The sequence below is a fragment of the Mugil cephalus genome, chromosome 18 (genome assembly GCF_022458985.1).
Source record: "Mugil cephalus isolate CIBA_MC_2020 chromosome 18, CIBA_Mcephalus_1.1, whole genome shotgun sequence".
NCBI classification, from domain to species: Eukaryota; Metazoa; Chordata; class Actinopteri; order Mugiliformes; family Mugilidae; genus Mugil; species Mugil cephalus.
This window is the reverse complement of record NC_061787.1, coordinates 8138132-8162947: the sequence shown is the minus strand read 5'-3', so window position 1 is coordinate 8162947 and position 24816 is coordinate 8138132. Positions and strand designations below refer to the sequence as shown.

General features: G+C 43.6%; 2 protein-coding genes across 4 annotated transcripts; one reads left to right on the top strand and one right to left on the bottom strand.

The window, feature by feature from the left end:
* The first annotated feature begins 52 nt into the window (after positions 1-52).
* pcolce2b (procollagen C-endopeptidase enhancer 2b) lies at positions 53-9729 on the top strand. Of its 2 annotated transcripts, none has more exons than XM_047568870.1 (9): positions 53-490; positions 790-898; positions 1318-1573; positions 2521-2645; positions 4014-4150; positions 4253-4416; positions 5314-5397; positions 7722-7889; positions 8238-9729. In XM_047568870.1, the coding sequence occupies exons 1-9, from the start codon at positions 357-359 to the stop codon at positions 8390-8392; spliced, it is 1332 nt and encodes a 443-aa protein (XP_047424826.1). In that variant the 5' UTR covers positions 53-356; the 3' UTR covers positions 8393-9729. The 2 variants fall into 2 exon arrangements, with proteins under 2 accessions (XP_047424826.1, XP_047424825.1); XM_047568869.1 differs by having other exon boundaries at positions 309-490; positions 8262-9729.
* On the bottom strand, positions 9519-24209 carry trpc1 (transient receptor potential cation channel, subfamily C, member 1). Of its 2 annotated transcripts, none has more exons than XM_047568867.1 (13): positions 23631-24209; positions 22758-22912; positions 22358-22459; positions 22063-22265; positions 21136-21267; positions 20781-20976; positions 19941-20277; positions 17969-18108; positions 16227-16373; positions 12444-12628; positions 10773-10974; positions 10239-10433; positions 9519-10064 (listed from the first exon to the last, which is right to left on the bottom strand). In XM_047568867.1, the coding sequence occupies exons 1-13, from the start codon at positions 23794-23796 to the stop codon at positions 9837-9839; spliced, it is 2388 nt and encodes a 795-aa protein (XP_047424823.1). In that variant the 5' UTR covers positions 23797-24209; the 3' UTR covers positions 9519-9836. The 2 variants fall into 2 exon arrangements, with proteins under 2 accessions (XP_047424823.1, XP_047424824.1); XM_047568868.1 differs by having other exon boundaries at positions 23966-24209.
* Between the last annotated feature and the right edge of the window lie 607 nt (positions 24210-24816).

Genomic DNA, 24816 nt, shown 5'->3' with positions numbered 1-24816 from the left:
AAAAAACAATTTTAATCATTTTTTAGCCGATGTGAAATTCCTGTATGAAACACCTGCATGCGTCATAGCTTTGGTTGTGCTATTCATCAAATGTGCACCATATGCTACACGCCACTGACTGGACTGCCAAACCATGTATGGATTTTCTTGAGTCAAGTTTATTCATGCCACCTCCTCCGAGGTTTTTTGGGCCAGGTGCCGTATGCGAGACCCCACACCCTCCCAGCGCGTCTTTAATCCACAGCCCCCTGCGCTCCGTCCCTCCTCCCACAGAACAAACGCTATATTCATCTGCCTGAGCTCGCAGTTGCTGAAACTCCCCGCAGGAACTCCCGGGTACTTTGCTGCTGAGCACAATGCCATTCATGCCACGAAGCGAAAGCAGGAGAAACGCCTGCTCCGTTTATCCAACAATGTGGAGAACATGCAGTATTTTTTGCGCATGGACTCTACTCTTCTTGACAGAAGTCTGTGCGCAGTCTCAGGGGAGGTACATCTTTATTTACTTTTTTTTTTTTTCCTCTCTCATCCAAATTAATTTGAAAAATGTATGAGAATTCGAGGTGTCAAGGATCTCATGTAGTCTGTGGAGAAGAAGCAGCGTCAGTAGACTGGAGTTGATAGAGGAATATTCTGCAGTCTTGGCTGCCTCAGGATATATGGCGCAGTGGCGAGGAATTAAATCTGCTAAATGAGCAGCAGGTTTTCATTAACGACTTTTATCCCCCCATTGTTTTAACACGTGATCATCAATTCACCAATTTATAGAAAACATGCTTTCCCCTCCAGACCTACCTTCACATGTGGCGGAAACATCACAGGGGACTCTGGAGTAATCGGGAGCCAGGGATACCCAGGAGTTTACCCTCCAAACACCAAATGTGTGTGGAGAATCACAGTGAGTCCTTTTTTCTCACTCACATGCTCTGTTTGCCCATCATAATAGCATGATGACTATCAAACTTTTCATTAATTAAAAAGACAACTGGCAGCAACACAGTGATGTAGTCTGGGAGTCTTCGGTCTAATCCCAAATTCCCAAATAAATTGCTTTTTAAAATACTTAACCACAGCCAAAGTCGGTTTAGGGTTCCGGGTATTTTTTTCTGACTGGCTCTGTTACATTACTTGGAAGCAGTGAAGCTTGCTGGAAGAGTTGCTGGAACAGCTGCAGTTATAATGTGATCTAAAAATAGGATTACATTTTAGTAAATTAGATATTTAATGGAAAACACCGACTACTGTCATTTTATATTGCACAAGAAGAAGATTGATAATAGAAAATCCACCCTTAATACCCTCTGATTTTCCTCCCAGGTCCCAGAGGGCAGGGTGGTGGTGTTGTCATTCCGCTTTATTGATCTGGAGAGCGACAACCTGTGTCGCTATGACTATGTGGATGTTTACAGTGGCCATGTCAATGGGCAAAGACTTGGTCGCTTCTGTGGGACGTTCAAGCCGGGGGCCCTTGTTTCCACGGGCAACAAGATGCTTCTGCAGATGGTATCTGATGCCAACACCGCTGGGAGTGGCTTCCTCGCCGTCTTCTCTGCCGCCCACCCACATGAAAGAGGTACGCAAACATGAATGAGGATGGTGAAGAACCTGGGAACGTGGTCTTGGCGCGTTGGTTTTTATTTCCAAGCTTGTAATAAAGAGCCACGTGGGAGGGTGTCAACATGAATGGCTTCGGTGAGAATGAGTGGTGCCGCAGAGCCCAGGGAAAGATGGAAATACCTTTTGCGTGATACAGTGAATTCCATCCAACATGTGCACTATCAAACAGAGGTAGCATTTTTCTTCTAGGGGGTGACTTGTGTGGGTTTCATTCATCTGAGACGAGGCAGTGGGTTTAAAGTTCACGCGGACAACAAGAGGGCTACGTCTCTTCTCACAGTGTGATGTGGAATTTCCCATGGGCATTTTTGAGAGTCTTTCTGTAGATAGCACAGGTCAGAGGTATCACTTAGAGTTAAATGAGCCTTTTCCTCTCCGTAGGGCTGCTGTGCTACTGTGTTTGTGGAATTTTAATGGCTGGTTTTCTGTACCTAAGGACCAGGCAGCTACAATGGACAATGTCTTTTGCACTCTCAACTTGAGCCAAAAGAACTGTAGAGAACAACATGCACTGCATTAACATGTGTTTTGGACTTATCAGTACCTTTGACATGCTGGAAAGGAGACATGTATGTTAAGTGTGTGTTACAATGAAAACATTTCACTGAGAGATTAAAAGTTTTTGTTGCTCTAAACAGCTCGTGTGGTTTTAGAGCTGGTGTTCCTCTGACACCACTGGAAGCATGTATTTTAAACCCCCCTGTGGAAAACTGGACTAATCACGGACTTACTTTTTATGGTGCTCATAAATGCGATGAGAACATCTGTTAAAGCAGGCAAGTGGTTAATAACTGGATCGTATAATTCACACACTATTTTAGCCTTCATGAGTCAAGATTAAGTAAGATCTGTAATTATTGTGCCTTTGATGATACACAATTAACTTCAGTTGTTTCTCCGCAGGGGAGCAGTACTGTGGAGGCAGACTGGACAAACCCTCTGGAACTTTCAAAACACCCAACTGGCCTGAGAAGGACTACCCAGCTGGGGTCACCTGCTCCTGGCATATAGTGGCACCTAAGAACCAGGTCAGACTTTTAAAACTACAGTGCAGAACTATTGTGTTCCCCTTCCTTCTGGCACTGAGAATAATTACAGAAACACTGACATCGGCGTATGCTTACAGTCCTTCTGTCAACGTGCTCAAATGAGCCTCACAAATGGTAATTTGCGGTTGTCCTCTCTGTCAGTCACTCTCATTTTTAGACTATGGAGCCCCATCCATCTCAAAACACTGAGTGAAACAAGCGGGACATCAAGCAAACAAAAATACTAGCGAATGGCAGAGCTAGCTCTTCTTGCCATCACCGCTTTCTAATTGAAATGGAAATACCATGACCTTGTTACTGCCCGTCTGGGTCCTCCTGACACTGTCATCGTGGTGAATTGGGTAGCAGGAGTCCTATTTGCTTTGCGTGCCAACCAACTGTATCAGACGCTCACTAACTTCACCCCTTTTTCTTTACCACAGAGCTCTGTACTTGTTATCACCATAGCTTGTGCATTTTATTAACATTAGTCTCTTCTTGTCACGTTGCTTCTAGCCTCCTCCCGAGTACAGCCCTTAATCCTTCCTTTAAACGGAAGACAATGAATTCACAGAACTGTAGATACATTAGTAACTTCTTTGCCATCGTTAGCCACTTCGTCTAATTAACATCTGCTCCTCTCTTCAGGAAACAGTCATTGCTGGCTAATGTAAAAGGCTTTTATATGGCTGCACAAACACACCACAGACATCAGATTTAAAATTAATACTATGAAATACAGAGAGATTTACCTGCCGCTAATCAACTTTATCAGCACCACATGAACTTGTTTGGCTAGGGTTTGAATGCAATGGTTATTCATTAATATTTAAAGGTCCCACATGAATGCTTTAATCCATAGGTCTTCAACAGGGGGTCCGTGACCCCTAGAGGGTCCTTGGAGGTACTGCAGAGGGGTCACAAAATCTTTGGTTGATTAGAAGTGTTTTTATATATATTTTTTTAATTTTCCCCCCATAAATTTAAATGAGCCTATTCAGTCCCCAGGTGAAATCAAATGTATGTACGTTTATGTCAGGTATGTTGCACAGCCACCATACTGGGAAAAAAAAAAAAAAAAAGAAAGAATATTTGAACCTGTGCATTATTTGAATAGTTTAATATTGAATGCAAAATTATAATAATATGTATATTTATAAACAGCCCTAGGCCAAGTTTAATATAGAACACATATAGTAGGTAGGGGGACAGAACATGGCCTTTCTCAGTAGATTATAGATAAAGAACGCAAGTGTTTAAATAAGTAAATCATTAACATGGTATGCTATCTGCTCTGAGTCACCTTTTACTCCAGCTTTTTCCAAGCGTTTTCTTGAAAGAACATTTTTTTGTTGCCTCCTGCCGCAGATCATTGAGGTGAAGTTTGAGAAGTTTGATGTGGAACGAGATAACTACTGCCGCTACGACCACGTGTCCATTTTCAATGGGCCGGAAATAAACGACGCAAAGAGGATCGGAAAATACTGCGGAGACAGCCCCCCAGCGTAGGTGATTTCTATCGTGCAGACGATTCCATTTTCACCAAAATATCCCCACCCCCTGTGACTCCACCCATCGCCAGTCTGCTTTCCTGTGTTGTTCTGCAGCCCGGTGTTCTCAGAGGGGAATCAGCTGCTAATCCAGTTCCTGTCAGATCTCAGTCTGACCGCAGATGGCTTCATCGGACACTACAAGTTCAGACCAAAGAAATTCCCCACCACCACAATGCCACCCACGACTACCACGCAGCCAGCCACCACCAGGCCAATACGTAGGTAGCAGCATGTACTCAATAAAAACCATTTACCAACTTCTAACATCTGTATTTGTTGACATGAGGTAGCTATGATATTGGGCTCGAGCTACTGGAACATGTGGGACTTTTCTTTTGATTTAAACACGAGGGCTATCTGTAATCTGCTTCCAATTGCAGATCTGAGGAAAGGAACAAGTGAAGCTGTTTATCGTTATTAGCTCTGAATCAGAGCTGCACACATGGTTAAGTAGCTTGGGCACAGACGTTCTCAATTTAACGTGCAGTTGTGATCCATGTGTCTCTTCTGTTCTGCGGGTCATTTCAGCAAACGGCACTCGAGACCGGGGAGTCTTATTAAAGTTCCGGCCCGGCACACGTTCAAACCCGACGTATGCTAACACCGCGTGCTTTGCTCACACTTCTCTTGTGTAAACTGTTAATATACAGAGTAGGCGCGTGTCTGCACCCGCAATCACAGCTCATTTTCATATTCAAGCACACATTCCCACACACTGTTGTTTTTTCCCTGAGTCAGGCCAGGTTATTTTGGCACTTCCCCTGGCATGATGTCATGCTGTCACACTGATTTCTGGCTTTATGGCTTATCTTTCCTGACTTTTCCCTTTCCAGCGAGAAAAATATTTAGATAGTTACACTGGATTATCGTCAAGCCTCGGTTCTTTCCTTTACTATCGTTAACTCAGAACACAGATGTCCATGTGTCCCGTCATATTGCTATATGATGCATTGCATCAGACGATGACAGCCGGTCATTTGGAGAGACTCTTGTGTTACTGAGAATATCCTGTACATAAACCACAAGAGAAGCAGATGTAACCATAACGTACATACTGGTATCATTAGCAGGCAAAATTACAGAGATTGAATTTTCTTTTGTGCGTGTCTCTGCAGCTCTGAAGTACTCCGTTGCCCTGTGCCAGCAGAAATGTAAAAGACGAGGAACGCTCGAGAGTAATTACTGCTCCAGCAATTTTGGTAAGAACATCAGACGTTGTTGCAATTTATCAAAACCTCTAAATCACTTCTATATTCCAGATTGCCTTGTGGTATTGAATGTATCTGCTGTTAAACACGCTCCCTAAGATTTATCTCCACAGACCCCACGCTAAGATTACTAGGAGTTTATAGTCCCGATCATGTCCCTGTCATTGCTCCTCTGATTTTTTTCCCCCCTGCACATATGAAAGTCTCCCTTGATAGCCTGTCTGGACGTGAAGGACTTTACAGTAGAGCAGTTACCTCCAGTGTAAACACGCATATGCGCGCACAGCCGCCGACTATAAGTAAAACCCCCCCGATAAATGAACGTGTTGATTCAGACTCGGCCTCGGCCTGCTCCTGTCCCTGCTGCTCTCTGATGTTTTCCCCTCTGAGATGTTTACCGCATGCGTTAGATTGGCGTTTCAAAGGGTGCGCTAGGATCAGGAGCCGAGGGCGTGGTGGAAAAAGTGTGGCTGCAGAATAAACACACGTCATGCTTGACGGCGAGACGGCAGGCTGAAAATACTTTGTCTGAGCGACGTTTAAAGCCTGCGTAAGAGTGAGATAGACGCACGTTTGCAGAACGGTAACAGCAGACGTGACGGCGCAACTTAACTCTGGATACTCCCATCGCTGTCAGGGAAATGAAACGGGAAGCACGTGCAGTCCAGATACGTTGGTACCGTCGGTGTAAAGAAAACCTTTTCTGCTCCCTGAGCCGGCTGCACTATATCTCACCTGCCACCGTTAAATGCCATGAGTCAGTACAACTAAACAGACTTCTGGAGACCTGGTCAGACTAAACAGGAAATGTCTGAAGCGTCACCCTGTATGTTTGTGACAGAAGAAAACAACTGGGAGAGAGTAAAATATTTATCTTCAAACTGTACTTCTTATGTAATTTCTTCATAGTAATTTACCTTAGGTATTTTTGTTTACCTGTGTGTGCAAGACACAGAAATACCCAGAAACATTGAGCATTGAGCAAACTGTAGTTCAGCTGGAAAGTTATAATTTCAACTCAGCCTGGGTTGAAGTGGCTTATGTTTAAAAAAAACCGTAAGTCATATACTCAAAGTTTTCTGAGGTCATGGATGGACGAGGGAACTGTAAAAAGATCATTAGAGGAGGGCCTGACAGAAAATGTTAACAGACGACGCTCTTACTTTAGGAAGACATTTTAACTGACGGGATGCCCTTCAAAGTGAAAGGAGTGAAAATGTGGCACGCACACATTGTTCAGATTTTGTTCTGATTACTGCAATAAAAGACAGATTTCCTTCCCCCGGAGCTGTCACTGTAAATTCTGGACTTTTTTGTCTTTTGCTGATAATTCCCCACACGCTCCGCTCCTGATATTCCACCCAGACTTCCAGTCACTGTACACTACAACGCAACACAAATTCTATTTAATTTTGTTTTGTATATTGTGAGTAACGATCCAAATTGGATCAAGATGCTTTTCGGTACCCAAAGCCTGTAACCTTCGCAGTAAGCACTTAAGACGACAGTGGCTGAGGAAAAACCTCCTTTAAACAGAAAGAAACCATGAATGAGTCTGGCTGAGTAGAGAGACGGAAAAAAAAAGAGATGTGGGAAAGAAGAGAAGTGAGGAGAGGGGGTGAAGGAAGCAGACGAATTCATACATGCAATCTGGAAAAAAGCTTACAGTAAATACACTACCGCTTAAACGTTTTAGAGTGCTTTTTTTCTTGACTTTTAATTAAAATCATGCAGTTTAATGTCTCATAGACCAAATAAATAACTAAAATGGCAATCAAACCCTTTTCAGAGAGTTCTTCACAATTTTGTTGCAGAAGTTCCCAGAAATGTGTGGTGATATAATCACAAACCAGCTCCACGGGGGTTAAAGTCTAGAGACTGGCCTATGGTCCACTCCATGTTTTCAAGCTTTCCATCTAGTTTTCATACTAACGTAGTTCTGGTTTAGCTTAGACTAAAGTTTTGGGTCATTATCTCGCTGTAGGATGAAGCTCTGACCAACTATACCAGAGGATACTCTGTGCTGTCCTAAAACTTTTGACCGGTAGTGTAAATGATACTAGATGACGTATGATACATGGGCGACTGGAAAAGAATAAAACATGAAAGGATACAGCCTGCATTCAAAGGATTCACTGCAGAAAATGCATTTAAATGTCTCAAATGAGTCTGTGACATGAAAGTTTAAGCTCTGCACTTGCAGCTTATGTAAATAAAAATGAGAACATCGGTAAAGCACCGGAATGAATGTAATGTGTCTTTCTCATGATGCATTTTTGTGTGTCTGACGCCACCTTTGTGCGTGTCTACGTCAGTGATAACTGGAACCGTCATTACCGCGGCGATGAGAGGAGGAAGTATGTACGCCACCGTCTCCATCATCAACGTGTACAAGGAAGGGAGTCTGGCGATCCAGCAGGCAGGAAAGACGATGAGCACCAAGATCATTATCCTGTGCAAGAAGTGCCCATTTGTCAGAAGAGGTGAGTGTACGGCATCCTTTTGAAATGAAATTGACCCAGTGCCCTTGAAAATGCTTGAACGAATGCTGTGCAGTTCCTGGTTGACTGTTTTGAATAACCCACGGCTCTGAGTTTGCCTCCTATGCTGTGCCGTCAGTTGATAGAGCTCGACACGAAGGTGTTAGGTGAGCGGCAGAACTCACTGTCTCACAAACAGTCAATGAAACGCCAAACGCGTATGTTTGCCCGCGTGCATGTAACTCCAGCTTACATGCACGCATGTAAACATATGGAATACAGACCTGCCGCGTGCAGATTCTCACATTTCGGCCTCCCTGAATGTCTCTGCCGGTCCGCCACTGCATTCAGGTTTTTTGTGTGTGACCTCGCCAGGCTTGAACTACATCTTCATGGGCCAGGTGGACGAGGACGGCCGGGGGAAGATCGCCCCGCACCACTTCGTCATGGCGTTCAAGACAAAGAACCAGAAGGGACTGAACGTTCTGAAAAACAAGCAGTGCTGAGTTCAAGTCGCCCAGTAGCTCTGAGGATCCCTCCGCCCGAGGCTTCGCCGTGGATGGAAACAATTAGAAAAAAAAAACCCTAAACAATCTCTTTCTGAACAACAAACACACAGGCCACAAAAACAGTCTGAACGGAGAGCTGCCAGGACAAAATATAGAACCTAAATGATTCGCTCAGTCATGGGAACTGATTTGTGTATGCATTAATTTTGCTGGATTAGTTCGGAAATTTCAATCTGCCTCCAATTAAAAAGAGCAGCTTCTTTGAGAAAACCTCAGATAAATCGGCAACAAAACTAATTGAAATTTCAGCCTCTGTTCACAGATCTTTCTCCTAACAGGGAATCTGAGCACCTGAATGGCTCAGCAGTTCATAAGATAACACATTTCATAAGATAAACATTATTACAATTGTTTCACAGTAGCTATTTTACTCTCTGTCGTTAATTTTTATTTTTAATTTTTTTCCTTTGAGGCTATAGAGTTTAGATGTAAATTTTACAAGCCTGATTAATATCCGTAGGGGATTCGTTGCAGCTGTTTGTTGTAGCTTTAATGGTGGTGTAACAACCCGGCATTCATTTCCTGTGTTCAGTTTTAATGGGCAGGGTTGGAAGCTTAAAAATGTGGTGATTTAAGTGCAATATTTAATATATAGAAACATAATTATTTCTGCTGGTTTTATGTGAAACAAATGAGAACCTTATTTGCTGAAGCTTCGTTTATTTTAATTTTTTTCTAGTTTATGGATGCAAAGCACCACCATCAGTATGTCACTTACTTATTTGTCGTTGTTTTTAAAAGCAAAGGTATGAAATGCAAACTATTTTCATATGAAAAAGTCTATGAATATTATTTATATTTTATTGTTTTCATCTGCCCAAATAAAACTCCTCTTCAACGTTTCCCTTCGTGCTCGTCTCTTTGTACAAGGACTCAGGGTCTGTTTAGAGCAGTTAGTGCAACTGTGCTCTGTTGAGCGTGAGGCCAGATCAGGTGTGTGTAATGTGACTCTCACGTGGACCAGATCATTGGGGAGTCGGCCGAACGGCTGACTGTTCCCTTTCGATGGAGCAACTTCTCAAAAGACGAAATCTCGAGGCTGAAAACGATCCGTACCAATAAATCTCCAGCAAATCTCCATAAATCTTTATTTCTCTCCGGTGAAAACAATGGCTTTTTCTTTATTTATAAAAGAGGTTAAATAGCTGAGTAATAGATGAGGGGGCCTGAGTCAGGAGGCTTTGGTGGAGAATATATCATTTTCTAGTTAAATTCCTTGTCTAAAATTTGTCTAAAAGTTTTTCCTCTTTTTTTTTTTTTTTTTTTTTTTTTTTTTTTTTTGCACATGCTCGGGTAACAAAGCATCCCAGATAAACAAGAAGCAGAGATTTTGTTAAGAGGAGAAGAGGGAAAGGGAAAGAATAACTAGTCTCTTTCCTGTTCAGCTCCTCGGGTAGAACATGGCGTATTTGGACGTCCGGAAGCCCAACAGGTCCCTCATCTCATTGCGAAACTTGGACAGGTCCTGGCGCAGGTCGTTCAGATTTTCCACCGTGGCCTGGTCTGTGCTTTGCATCTTCTGCCTCGTTGAGGTCAAGTAGCGGTGAACCAGACAGCACATGATCTTCTGGTAGTTCTCATCGCGCTTCTGCTTCAGGTTCTTCCACTCCTGGAGGGAAAGGAGACGTATTTAGACGGATATGACAAAACATCGCATGAACCGAAGGCTGTTGTTTAAGATTAGAGAAAGAGATTAAAGTAAACCTTCCAAAAACCTTACAAGTTGCATTTATTAATTACTCATTTTTGAAAAGCTTTATAATATTTAAGTTCATTCTCCCACCTTAAGGCTATTCTGTCTCTTCACTTTCCCCTTAGACGTATGTGAACAGATCCATTTTCTCATGCTGGTCACAAAGTAGCACACAGTCTTTGGAGATGGGAGGATATTGAAAGGTGGAGGCAGAGTACACTTGTCGTCAAAGTAGCTAAGCCAAAGTTTGGCCCGGGCAAACTTCCACTCCTTGTCCTCGTGATTCTACACATGTCCAAAAAAACAACAAGAACATTAAGGAATGTGAAAGGCACTCACACGCTGTTTTCACATTGGGAGCCTTAACTACGCAAAAACTATTTTAGTGTTAGTCCTCTGGGGGTAACTCATTTTTTGGAACACAATGTTGTTGCACTTAGCGTAATGAAAATCAAACTGTCGTTCAAAGAAAAAGCAATGAGGTTCCAAAGAAAGAAAATGCCTAACATGTGTGCAACATTTCACGGTGACTTACACCACAGTAAATGAAAACACTTGCGACATTCGATTCCAAGAAGGATTCAAATTGCCCTTGACAGTCCCTGAGATGTGGTCTCCACTTACAGCGATTTGTCTGAAACTCTTATGGAGCATGGCCACCAGCAGCTTGGTCAGCACGATCACCACCACGATGTTGTAGGTGCCTATGATCAAGGCGCCCACAAAAGAGCGCAGCTCCTCCGTGTAGCTGATGCGGGTGACGAAGAGCGCGACGTGGGCGAGGGAGAAGATGTACCAGAAAAGGGCATAGCAGGTCCCCATAAACCTGGAAAAACAGAAGACGCACATGTCAAGTGCCATGTGCTTGATGTGCAAGGCTGAAAACAGTTAGGCTAATACGTGGACACTACTTGCCAATGTAGTAACAGTGTTTTGCTTTTGTTTGTTTTGTATACACAAAGACACAAACACAGCATGGTCTGTTGGATTTTGAATTTTGAATGGATGGGTACCAGGATGGTTTTGGTGCTAAGTGGAATGTGGCATCAGTTCATTGGCAAAATAATGGAGTTCAGAATAGTAAGACCCCTTCACACAATGTGACGTTTTTTAAGGGGCGGGGCTTAACTGGATGCCAAACATCTCAAATACCGTAGCTTGTAAATGGCAGTTAGCATATTTCAATGGACTGTTTTGGCAAGAATGGACGAGGAAACGCGTATTTTAGAGAATATACTAATACACTTACTCCCCGAGACCGACCCCTTCACTCTCATTCGCTGGATGGACGATTTGACCAAAGGAGGACACAGAGGGGACAAAGTCTGGTCTGTCTTTATCAAGTGAAGCCTCTCCAATAAAGATATTACAAGAAGCAAGTGGAACCACTGTGGAGGGGTAACGTAGTAAATGCAAATTCTGCTTGGACACCCCTGAAACACGCAACTAACATTGAGTTAGCTCGCCGTTAGCATTAGCATTAACATGTAACAATAATCCCCCAAATAACGATTAACTTCATGTAATTTCAGTCACGATTTATTCTAACCCATAATGTTTTCCAGGCTGAAACTGATGATGCATCACGTATTAATCTTATCTGATGAAGTGTGCGCTTTGTTGACTGTTTCGCTCCAATCCTTTCTGTTAGTGGCCAAAGTCAAACAAAAGTTGTCTACGACGGGCAGTGGCTGGTATGTGATTAAACTCCAAGTTAGTGTTTTTGATTTATCTATTTTGGCACCAACAAACACAGTAAGATGACAGTTTCATGGTTGAAAACCTCAAGCTTCCCTCTGTTTTTCCTCCAGCTAACATTGTCATCAAGGGTGATTTATATTCGCTGTGAAGTCTGGGTGTAGTAACTGTGGAACTTGATAGTTCCTAGTCGTCCCTCGGTCTGTTCATATATAATTTTCATTATATATATTATTATATTATATTTTATATTATATTTTTCACATATAATTAATGACTTGTTGCCTGTTTCCATGGATTAGCCTGTACAACCAGCAGCCCAGAACGTTGTGTATAAAGTGGTCACTCATTCCAAAACATCGGATTATGAAATGCAGTCTGAATTTCTCCTTTCTTCCAAGGAAGAGATACTCTATTTCCATCTATTACATAATTTATGAAGATCCCGCATCACAAAATCAGTCATTACTGAACCAGCTGTGTTTATGCGAGTCCACATATACAAGAATAACCCCTAACATCCCTCAGTAAGCATTCTGAACATTCATCACTGATGTCAACACTGTCCAAAACTGACAGATTGAGGTTTTCTCATACGTGTGGAATGCATCGTTGCTCTGCTGCTGGCAGAAGATGCCCTCACAGTCCGCTGGTCGATTCTTGTCAGGGTCTTTCCGGTCCTTTCCGTACAGCTGGGTGAGACCAATGGTGAAGGAGAACAACACGAGCAGGAAGAGGCCCAGAAACTTTCCAAACTCCTGCAGCATCTGGCCCATTGAGATCTGGCAAGATATTAAGATTTGTTAATCAGGTGCTGCTTGTTTTCGCCCAAGCTAATCATCTACTATCAACAAATCATCATGACCAGTGATCCTCGTCGACCTTCGAGTGTCTGGCTCAGGCTGGACCCTACCTAATCTGTCTAATCTGTTTAACACGTGTCTGATTTGAAAACGTAACACAGAAAACAATAAGGATGAAGCCTTGTTTTGAATATTTTCAGGATAGTCTGCATCGTGTTTTCTGCAGGATTTTCTTCATGGTCTGATCAAGTAACTTTATTACCTTTCAAAACAAAAGGATACCAAGTGATTTAATATCTCACTTTCTTTTAAAATGGCCAACAAACTATAGTGTACGTTATGTAGCAGTTTTAATAAGGTGTTGGTGTAGCTTTGTTTTAATTTGTAATTTTAAATGATTTTAGCAGATTTTTACACAAATATTTCATTTTCTTTTTGTTAAAATTTTTTAAAATATTTTACTTGAGTGTCACATTTTGGCCCATCAGCTTGTTACGTGGCCCATGTTTTCTTTTTTGACTCATGTTCTTGTTTAGCACTGATTCCCGGGGGGACGTGGAAAAAGCAGCAGTATTCTGGCAGCTGGAGTGCTCTCTCATTACCTGAGGGAGGACAGACAAACAGGGAGGAAGCCAGAAAGAGGGCTAGAAGACAGAGAACGTCTTCTCAGGCCAATGGAAACCCACTATTTATAGACGTGAATGGCCTGTCTGTTTACAAGAACCTAGAGATGCTCGCACAAGGTCAGAACACACCTGCAGGTCCAAAAGCACAAATAAACATACAGTGTTCAGTGTGAAGGAAGACCACTCTGCCTGGACCTCAAGGTAAACGGCGACAGGCTTGTTTGTGCTAGAACCCAGCGGGCCTGTTTTAGGAGAAGGGTCTATTGGGTCGATTCATTCTCTTGTCATGTATAAATCCCGCCAGTGTGTTCCTCTGCCACTTTGTACACATCTGATTTAGGAGCTGAGGCTGGTCCCTGCTTGCATAAACTGACAGGTAGCCTAACTTAGCAACTGCACAAACAAGGTATGAATGTAGCAGGTCAGTGCGCCTTCACCTTGACTAGAAGCAAGTGGCTTCTTCAGAACTGAAGAAGCTTTTTATATTGATTGTCTGATGCTGATGTCGGAGCTGAGGTCTGACATCGGCAGAGCTGACGGTGAAGGTGGAATACAGGGCGGAGGAAGCGTAACTAAAGTTTGAGAAGTATTTTAAGCGAAAGCAAAATCAGCATACGTCCTTTAGTGCAGTGTGAGCCATCAACTTTTTTTTTTTTTTTCCAGGAAATTCGAAAATACCATTAAAACGACATTTTGGGACGGATGCTGGTCTAAAAGTGACATACAGTGCAAGATGTTACATTACATAAAGATTTCACCTCAAACCGTGTTTCATGGGTACCTCAAAGGTACCTCAAACACATTTACTTACTAATGATAAATAATTTCATTGGACACAAAATAAGTGTAGGCCCCCAAGTGCAGGGAAATGCAAATGTCTTTAGAGCAGGGGTCTTCAATGTTTTCCAGGCCAAGGACTCCAAAGAGATTAAGTAGGGCCCCCTACCTAATATATATTGTATACTAAATTTGGCTTAGTGCTATTAGTAAATGTACATTATTATTATAATTTTGGATTCAATATTAAGCTATTCAAATAATACACAGGCTCAAATATTATTTTTTTTTATTTCAAAGATGTGCAATAATAAGGCGATCGTAATATTGAAGTGTCACCTGGGAATTAAGTAGGCTCTCGGTCAATTGCAGGCCAACGTTGTGATGTAAAGAAAATTAAATTTTGGGGGAAAATTAAAATAATATATATAAAATATTCTATATATAACAATATATATTAGTACCCTGCAAACCTCAACCTAAAGATTCGTGACCCCCTTGAAGTACCTGGTTTGCAAGACCCACTAAGATTCGCGGTACCCACTTTGAAGATCTTTGATTTCTTTGGGACTTTTAAGGTACATACAAAAACCTTCTACTATACACCCAGTAATAAATACTCACAGCCCCACTAAAGACTCTCTTTCTCTCATGCATGTAGTGGAGTTGAGTTCAGGTATGGACGATTAAAACTGCCAGCGGGTTCAAGTCTGGGTGAGCGGACTCACACTCACACTTTCAGTCACTCTTTCCAAACTCAGCAGGGGGCAGTGGCCGGCAGGAACATGAGCTGGCCTCTGTGAGACGGACGGACTCAGAGGAACGTTCACCGCTGCGGCCCACATGAAACTGACTCACCGTCTGCGTCTGCGTGCATGTGAGCAGGAGCCGGTCTGAGCGCAGCCGGACCCGAAAAAACGCTGGCGTGCTCAGATATCACAAGAGTGTGGAAATGTGTGGGCGCGTGTGCATTAGCGGAGAGGTGTGTCTGCCATGTGAGTGCAAGCGCGGCCACATCTATTTCCAAAGCTAATACTTTTTCCGTCCTGCCAAGCCAGACGGTGATGTAACAGAGCGAGTGGAGGAGAAAGACGAAGAAAAAAATGTGAAGGAAGCAGAAAGATTGCAAAAGCGCTCATTAGGCATCTACAGGGCACCCTTAGTGTTTTATAAGTCAACCACACACGGCACCCCGCCTTAATGACAGGAAGGCTTCTCTACAAACAGACTTACCTCACTGCATACCTGAATAATGCTTTATGTAGTAAAAGTCACACATTGTGGAAAAAATCTGAACACTGCTAGCACAGAATCAGACAGCGGATCTGTTTATCATGTATCTCTGCCAGCTGGCTGGTCATACACGACATCATGATGCAATAAAAAGGGACACCTATAACACAGACACTGTTAAAAATATGCAAACCAGATTTTTGGCCAGTCTGGAGCAAAAAAAAAAAAAAAAAAAGCAGCGAAAATGTTGTTTTCTACCAAATAGAACGTTTGCTCTTTATATTGTGTAACCGAGATAGTGCCAATGTGTGTAAGTAAACTGCCAATAATTTCTACAAAAAACTCAAGAAATTGTTGGCTAAATCTAGATGGCACTACCAGACAAGAACTATGGCAGAACACAACTAAAGTGCGTTAAAGGGTCAGGGGCCACCGACTACGTCCTGGTTTGCCCAGTTTTATTCCCAATTTCAAGATTACATAGCCGTGTGTGTGCCAGACGGTGACGGAAATCGCTCTGAGATGCCGCAAAAACATGCAAATTTTGTTTCAACCGCGCTAAGCCATTCATGTGGGCGACGACGGGAGTGCGGTAATTCATATTCAAACTGAGTTGCCAAGCTTTATAAAGTGGTGCTCAGTTTGTGATGAGCACATAATCGCAGCAGAACACATTCATTCACTGCCTCTCTGCTCATGCTGGATGCTTGGGATGATGGTTATGGTGCTTCTGAGCACAGCTGGTGTGATGTTTCGTGTAGGCTTGCCCGTGAGTGTTCACCAAGAGAGGAAGAGAGTGGGTGGTTATGTGCGGAAGCAGCAGTTTCATAATCATTACATACACGGGGATCAGGCAACACTTGGTGTGGTTTTTCACGTTTTCTGAGTCGTTCCTACACTGTTTTTGCGTGTGTGTTAATGTACAACAGCCGCTTTCCTACCTGTAGTGGCCCCAATATGGAGCTGGTGGTGTACATGAAGAAGAGTCGCAGGTAACTCAAAACGTTGGCAAAGGCAAACAAGCCTTCGGCGACCAGGATGGGATGGAAGGCCTCCCAGTTCTTCCTCTCCACTTCTTGTCCTTTGAACTGCAGAACAAAAACAATACAATTCAAGTTCAATAAAAGTCTAAATGATTTACTCTTCTCCATGTATATACACATCACAGCTTTAAAATCTGTTGAAAGCGAAGTAAAGTTAACATAATTTAGTTGTATAGTGTTAGAATTATTTTTTGATCTTTGTCTAGACGTGTGATAATCAGTTGAGATTTCCTAGAGTCTATTTAGTGTGAATATTAACATAATTAACATTCATATAATCACATAAAGAATTATGTCCTAGATAACGGGAGGGTCAAGAGCATCAACCCTGTTTAAGTTGAGACATGTAGACAAAGTAGCAATCAGCTGACTAGGACAGAGCAAGAAGGAAGCATATAGCGAGTCTGAGAAACAAAGTAGAGAACAATGAGGAGCTGTTCTGAAGTGATAAAAGTTTCAAAGGAGGGAGTCACAGGATGAGCGCGGTACAGCGCATGTGAGGTCTATGTCAGGGAGGAACAGGTAGGAAGGACTTTCTCTTCTTTTTAAGGCGTTGTTCCAGGGGATTGGAGGACCTGAGTGGCTGAGGGTCAGGACCAAACCGTCCACCACGACTCCTCCCCACCTTGCCAACCAATTGCCAACAGTTTTGTTGAAACTGTTATAATGGTGTGAAACTACTGAAAATCATCTTTTTCTGGGACGTTGGCCAAGACTACCAGAACAGACAAGGTCCATGCACATGTATTTCTATAGTGGGTTTTGAATAAATAGCTCAAATTGACAGCAAGAAGTCATATAGTGGTTTTTCCAGAGGGATTAAGGAACACGCTGACAATAGTTTTCTAAGGAAAATGTTTACATTGCCATAGGTCTCATACTTTGATTACACCTTTGCATTTCCTATATTGAGTTACCCAGACGTTAGCTTGCTAAACCGTTAGCCCGGTGGCTTCTGGCGTGACTTACGGCTGACGTTACCACCTGAACGGCAGGCATTTAGTGTGCGCAGCTTGCCATGTTGCTGTCACAAGTTCCATTTAAAGACAGCAATAAACGCGATAAGCTAAGACAGGTGTGCTAGCTAGTTCTAGATACACCTATAAGTTTAGCTAATTTAGGCCTCTACTTTAAACCGCACATTTAACCCATGTTTAAAAGTCTTTCTTTAAACATAAGTTAAACAAAATATTCACATTAACTGGAAATGATCAGCTGACATACAATGCAGCATCCTATACACCGATCAGCCACAACATTAAAACCACTGACAGGAGAAATAAGTTAACACTGATCATAGACATGTAGCGCCCACATAGACCCTCTTCTTTCCAGTCATGGACTATTTACAGAAAGAAAATAGTCCATGACTCCATTTGGTGGGAAAATAAGACCTGTGTCATTCTTACTGAATCACTGGTGACCTCAAAGAATTCCTCAACTTGAGCTGAGGTCTAATCAATCACAACCGTAGCGTAGCGTAGCGTAGCGTAGTGTAGGGTTAATACATGGAATGATGAATTATTCCCAGAAAACTGATGCATGACAAAACAAAGGGACTATTTTCCAGCCACTCTGATCCAGCAGTGCAGGCGAATATACGCAGTTATGTGTTAGGAGTGTGCGTAATGCGTGTGTACCTTGCTATGAGCCACAATCTTGAGGGCAAAGGTGGCAAGGTAGAGGGAATTCATCACGAAACTCAGCTGGTTCCTCGACTCTTCCAGAAAGTCTTCCAGCCCCTCGTACCACAGGCGCTTCACGTCCGACCACACCATTCCTATAGGACAGCACATAGACCCACACACACACACACACACACACACACACACACAGTGGAAAAAAGGCATTTGAGTGTCATCCACAGCGTTTTGAAATCTCATCCAGAGTCAGCCATAAGTCATTTCACGGAGGGAGCCCAGGGAAAGCAGGAATGTATGAGGCACAGATTAATGTGCTGAAAATATGTCATCTGTTGGATTTAGTGAGGTGTGTGGAATTTAATAAAGATGAGTGTTTGTGTCTTTTTGTGTCACAACGGTATCCCATAAATTTTGTACAGTAAGGACGATAAAGCTGCGACTGAAAACGAAGAGATGTAGAGGCCGTTTCTCAGAAATCACTAGCATCCCGTGGTTTGGAAAGGGAAAGAAACTGAGGACTGACAGGCTTTGGCACAGAAATCCCATTAGGTGTTATTTTTGTACACATGAATTGTTTCAATCATCTCCATTCATTCACTTTCGAGATCTAGACGGCGAGACTCGCGGGGACACGTGACGACACAGGCGCGCGGGTAGCCCCGGCGGCGCAGTCACGCTCGCAGCCTAACAGCATCTGACGTCGCCATTAACGTGAGCCATCTGGCTCAGGGGAACAGGCAGAGTCGGGAGGGGGAGAAAGATGAGAGGAGCGGAGGTACCGTGGGAGAAAAAGGGGAAAGCAACGGGAAGCAAAATGAATGAAAAGCATCCGCTTGATTGCCGTCTGCTGACATCCGGCGATCGTACGAGCTGTAATATCTCCCCTTCACGTGCTGATAACGGAAGGTTATCTGAGGACGGCGATCATCAACATGTCTTTCTATTTGGCTTATTCTGAATGTTGTGTTGATGCTACAGGGCCCCTGGAGCTACAATTCTGCACCATTGCATCACATCTTGCAGTGAACAGCTCTTTTTTCAAATGAGGCAACCTTGACAAAATTCTGCAGTTGTTTAAATAGGATATAAACAACTTTCTTTTCCACTCTTGCAGTACTTGAGGAATCGTTCCCCCTCTAGTGGGCTATCTTAGCCTATGGAAAAACCCATTACACTTTCACCTAATGGCTCAACTTCATGCAGTATACAGAGCAGCTATCGTTGTAACATAGATAATGAAAGTCAATCTGCCAGGTGCCATTATTGGGAAAGGTTTATCAATTCAAAAAGATGGAAAATGGGCCAAAGAGAAGCTGCAGTTGTGATGCATCTAGATGTTGCAACCATGAGACAAACACCCCGCTGAGGAGACAGAGCCATTAAAGAGACTGAATGTTCAGGCTAATGGCTTCTTGGCAGAGGAGGAAGGTGGAGAGGCCTTTCTCCAGAGAGACAGAGTCCATTTGTCACTACGCGGACTCATCTGAAAAGATGGCCGGCTCGTGTGTTTGTGTGAATGTACTGCGCGTTTACAGCGAATGTGTTCCGAGCTCAGTGATACCAGCACTCAGATGGTCCACGGGGGAGACGGAAGAAGCTGCGGTTTGCTTTCTATAGAGCTCAATTAGAAGCAGTCCTGACAGATTTAAGCCAGTCGAGCCAGGCTTTCTGTCGTTTAGTATCGAAGCGGCCATTTGTCATGCAATGCCTGATAAGATTATGGATACAAGACACTGGACTTTAGCCAGAACCATAACAGGAGTCTCATATTTTCACCTCCCCATGCAATGCTGCTGCTTGTTTGCAGAACTGGGCTCAATATTTTTAGTTTTATTGTGAACATTAGGAGATATATACAAGTTCAGTTATAGAAATCTTAGAAGTCTGAGCACTAAAATACAGTGTATATACAGTATACGACAGGCCCCAGCGCAGAGCAAATGTGTTATTAACTGGATGTAAAGCTGACCTATGATCCAGAGGATGAGCAGGTAATCAATCATCCCAAGCGGAGGGCCCATTATGTTCTTCTTGTCCTCGTTGTAGACCAGAGAGTACAGGTTGAGCAGCAGCAGGAAGGTGAAGTAGGAGGCGCTGTGGATGATGAACTTAACAAAAGGCGTGTGGATTATCTGGCCCACTCGGGAGCGCGGCACCAGAAGGTAGCAGACGGAAAGCAGCGGCCAAAGCATGGCCACGCTCAGGACGGTTGCCATCTTTAGGCAAGTGTGCTTGCGCCGGTAGCTGGCCGTCTCTCCGAACCAGACGGTGTTGAGGAACTGCTGACAGTTGGACTGAGCTACAAACTGTAAAAGAGAGAAAGCAACGGATAACAATGTAAAATTAAAAATAGGCAGTTGTGCAGAATCAGTTGTGCTTAGGGTTATTTGAGCTTGACCTTCATGAGCAGACACGAGAAGACTTACACACAAGACTTATTATTAATGAATTTCTCGCCCAGAGGAAAGGTACAGGACACTTTCACATCTCTAATAAATATAAGTTGCAGCCACCAGCTGGTTAGTTTACAATTGTAGTTGTAAATTATCCCACATCTTCCATCTCCAGGGTTTAGTTTGTCTTTGACTGTCAGTGCCTGGAGGAAGTGCTTAAGGCTGCCAAACTAATATTTCCCTATGAGAGGCACATCAGACGCATCGGAGCAGCTTTTAAATTTGACAAGAGGTACAGTAGAAATAATAATCATTAATTATACTGTCATTCTTTACTCTTCGTAAGCCCGTACGTGGATATTTATCGGATTAAATCAGACAGCTGCATTGGTTTCAGACACTGGCATTGGCCTAACCTCTTTTTGGTTGTACTTTATGGCCAGTTTAAGCCGGCTGAGGTTCATGCGCTCCTCCATTAAGCCCCTCTTGTTAATGTGATCCTCGCTGGACGTGTGGTTGAGAATAACTTCAAGCTCCCGGGAGTTCCGAGCCTGAGCCAGCAGGTCCTTGGCAAACATCTTGCACTGCTTCGCCAGTTCCTCATAGTCGTTCCTAGAGTCGGGACATTATGAAAAACACGAGATGGGTCACCGTGAGAGTGCTACACCTCCGAGGGTGCGCGTAAAATGAAGTTTACGAGCACATGTTTTTTTATTATGTGCAGGGCAAACTGACACGACATATGAAATATGAGCATACGGTTGGCCGTACCTGAACTCCACCTCAACCAGGCTGAGCTCCTTCAGGTCGGTGCTCAGCTCGAAGGCCCTGAGTATGGGATCTTCTTCTGTCAGCATGATGAGAGAGGGGCTGGCCAGGCAGCGGTAGATGTCAAGACGGAATCTGGTGCAATGAAATCAACACAAATGAGGTGGTGGGAAAATAAAAAGGGAGAAGGGGTGAAAACGCAAAGCATGAAAGGCAACGGGACAGACGTGAAGTGAAGCGAAGAGAGGAGAGAAAAATGGAGAAACGTTCAGCGTTCTAGCTGTTTCATTTGTACCTGCTTGCTTTGACCTGTATGTCGTTTACCAGCCAAACTGCAGACTGATTCATTTAGTGTACTGTGTGGGAGGCTGCAGTGGCCTGCAGAGAGAAAAAAAAACTACTCGGTGGAGCAAATCAGCAGAATCTCATCTACAAGTCCAAGGCGCTATCAGGAACCAAGAATTCCCAATTCCCAGAGGAAACGCTGCTGGTTTTACTGCTTTCCCTTAAACTGACTTTGTATTGATTTTCTGTTCAAGTGTAAAAACACTGATCTCGGTTCCCTATAGCTGGAGAAGCAGAGCTCGGAAACAACAGAGGACACTGGGATTCTTAAGTGCAGCTATAAGCATTTTTGTCTGAAAGCGCTCCCCAAAAATTCATGTGATCCTAAATCATATCTTTCCAGGTGCCAAAGATGACATTTCTAGGCTGATGCTATCATCAAAACACAGAGCCAGACAGCTTCCCCGAACACTTGACAGACCAACTGAATTATGGTTGTTTTTAAGCTCCTACATACCAGAGCACAGACCAGTACAGGGGAAAGGCATCACCATCCGGAAGAGAAAGGTGATGTTGGCTCTTCCAACATTAACGCAGCTTAATGGAACTGTTTGGGCAAAGCCAGGTCACTCAGGAGGCTCGTACCTGGAGTGTCGCAAGCTGTCCTTCTTGTTTTTAGCGTTGCAGAGCGTGCACTCGCAGCCGACGGCGTGAGGCCGAGGGAGAGAGATGTCCTGCTTCAGCAGCATGGTGAGGATCTCGTAGTTGTTCCGGTGAGCCGCCAGGATGACTGGAGCCACGTCCATGGTGGTGGAATACTCCGGGTTCTGGATCCGCTGCATCAGTTTCTGAGAAAACACGAGACGAGATCAGAAAAGATGAATCATGCAATTATGTCGGCCGGGCGTATAGGTTTTTATCTTCTTTTTTGTTTGTTTACAGCGATAGAGGGCTTGGAAGACCGTCTCGGCCGGTGGTTGAGAAGGATGTCCACAGCTCCCACCACCTCCGAGTCGATGGCCACCAACAAGGCATCGGTCGCCTGCGGAAATAAAAGCATGCTCCATGGGTATCAGATACATCTCAATAATAGAATGAAATAGTGGCTCTAGTTGCAAAATCTTTGGTTGATTAGACCTTTTTTATATATTTTTTTTTCATTTCCCCCCACAAATTTAAATTTCTTTCCATATACATTAACATGAATAACTTAATGTTGAATGCAAAATGGTAATAATACTGTGTATTTATAAATAGCACTAGGTTGAGTTTGGGGGTCCTTGGCCTGGAAAACGTCAAAGATCCCTTTTCGTGTCCCCACGTCCCCGCGTGTTGGTTACCTGGCAGCCGTGCTCCAGGAGAAGCTGCAGGATGTCGAGGTTCTCGTTCTCGATGGCGATGGTCACGGCGTCTCGGCCCAGCACGTCCACGCAGTTGATGTTGAGCTCGCCGTGTCGGTTCTCCTCGAGCAGCTTCTTCACCATGTAGTAGTCGCCTGGGAAACAGGTCGGAGACGCAACATCACAACCGCCCGAGCAGATCCCTGCTTAAGCCCGACCTGTGAGAGCTGGTAAGTATTATTCGTGCAGAGGGAATACACATACGCGGCTGTGGTCATGGGGAAAGCACTCTCATGGCAGGCTCCGCTCCAGTGGCTGTCTTTATCTTGCATAACAATAACAACTCCCTCAAAGGAGGACAATGTCTGTCGAGGAGCCATGTTTGGATATACTTTATATGGTCACAGTGTCTGTTTCATTCGTGTACGCTTAAAACAACCTCTGCCTGTACAATGTTCTTAACTGATCAATGAAACATTCTCCTCCCATAGCTGAGAATGCCCATGCCTCTTTGCGACTCTACGCCTGTTCTGCATTTCTCTTTGGCTTGTTTGCATTAACTGTCCTTGTGAGGAGCCAGCACACCAAGAGAGGAACTTTGGGAAGAGCAGACTATCTTCAACCCCCCATGGGCAAATAGCATGTAGGCAGCTGTGAGAGGTATTCACTGGAAAAAATGTGGTATGACTGTACAGATTGCAGTGACCCCTGATGGAACCCTATCAAGTCGAAGCCCTCCAGCATCAGACATAACGCTCCTCATTTATCTTCAGTAATCAATATAAGAAGAAGATCTAATCAAAAAAAATAATAATAATAATAACGCATTGGGGAGAAAATCTCGGATGAAACAAGAGACGAATAAGAGCAGACCTTTCTCGCATGCCAGCAAGAAGAGCTTCTCGTCCAGAGTCGTTTCCTCTTTCACTTCTCTCACGTCTTTCAAGGCCAGAAATTTGTCCGGAGAGGAGGCGTCCGTGCCCTGGTACAGAGCTGCCATTACGACGGAGAGTGAGCACGGACAAACACTGATGTGCATCCCACTAGAAAGCGGTGACCATTACACAAGAAAGCCCGTCATGTGCGATGACACTGAAAGAATTGCTTGTTTTGGAGTTGTTTTTTTTTTAGTCGTCTCCCACGGCACAGCAGATGGTTAAAAGCGTCGTCATGAGACTAAACCCGATGCCATTAAGTGTTGTTATTACCGTCGCATCTCCTCCGCGTTCGTTTGCGCTCCGATCGCGGCTCGAAGACGCTCTTCTGTGGACACTCGGCGCGCAAACGTGGCTTTACTTAACGCGAGTTGGCGAGCGCAGCCCGACTAAAAGACGCGGTCCTTCATCCTCGGCGTGTTTACACGCACCATCTTCTCGCTCACATCGCAGGGAGCTCGGAATCTTTTTGGTCCTGATGCTGATGACGAGGCTCCTACTGCGCATGTCTCCTCCTCCACCTGCGAGATCAAGACTCGGAGCTTTATGATTACGTAACAGTGCATCTTTGTGTTGATATATTATTACGTCGTGTTGATAATATTTATTTACTGTGATGCAGTTTATTGTCAGACTCTTAGGCATGCAGCAAATATTAATTAACACAAAGCTGCGAATCATATCTTTATTTTATTATCCAAGTGTGCAGACTGAAAATCCATATTAAGCGTTAGGACAATATGTTTTAACAGCACTGTTCAAGGTAGTGTGAATTCACATGATCTTACCAACTATTAAAAATAACAGAAATCTTACCTATCTCTTAAAATCATTGCAGGGCCACGTGTGCATGCAAACACACGATAAATATTTTTACTTCACATAGAAAAATATAGAAGGTCTGTGCAGTCCATGGCAGGCTGCATGGTTTGCACAGCTCTCCTCACAGCTCCCACGGTTACATGAATTTAAACCCCAGTTTAAAGTTTTCAAACACTAAATGGAAATACTGGCAGAAGAACTGAACGCAGAATATTTCACATTTGAGCATCTTCCAGCAGAAGATATTGTGGTGAAATAGGTCGTCCAAGGGATGTAAAAAAAAAACGTGGTATGGACTAAAA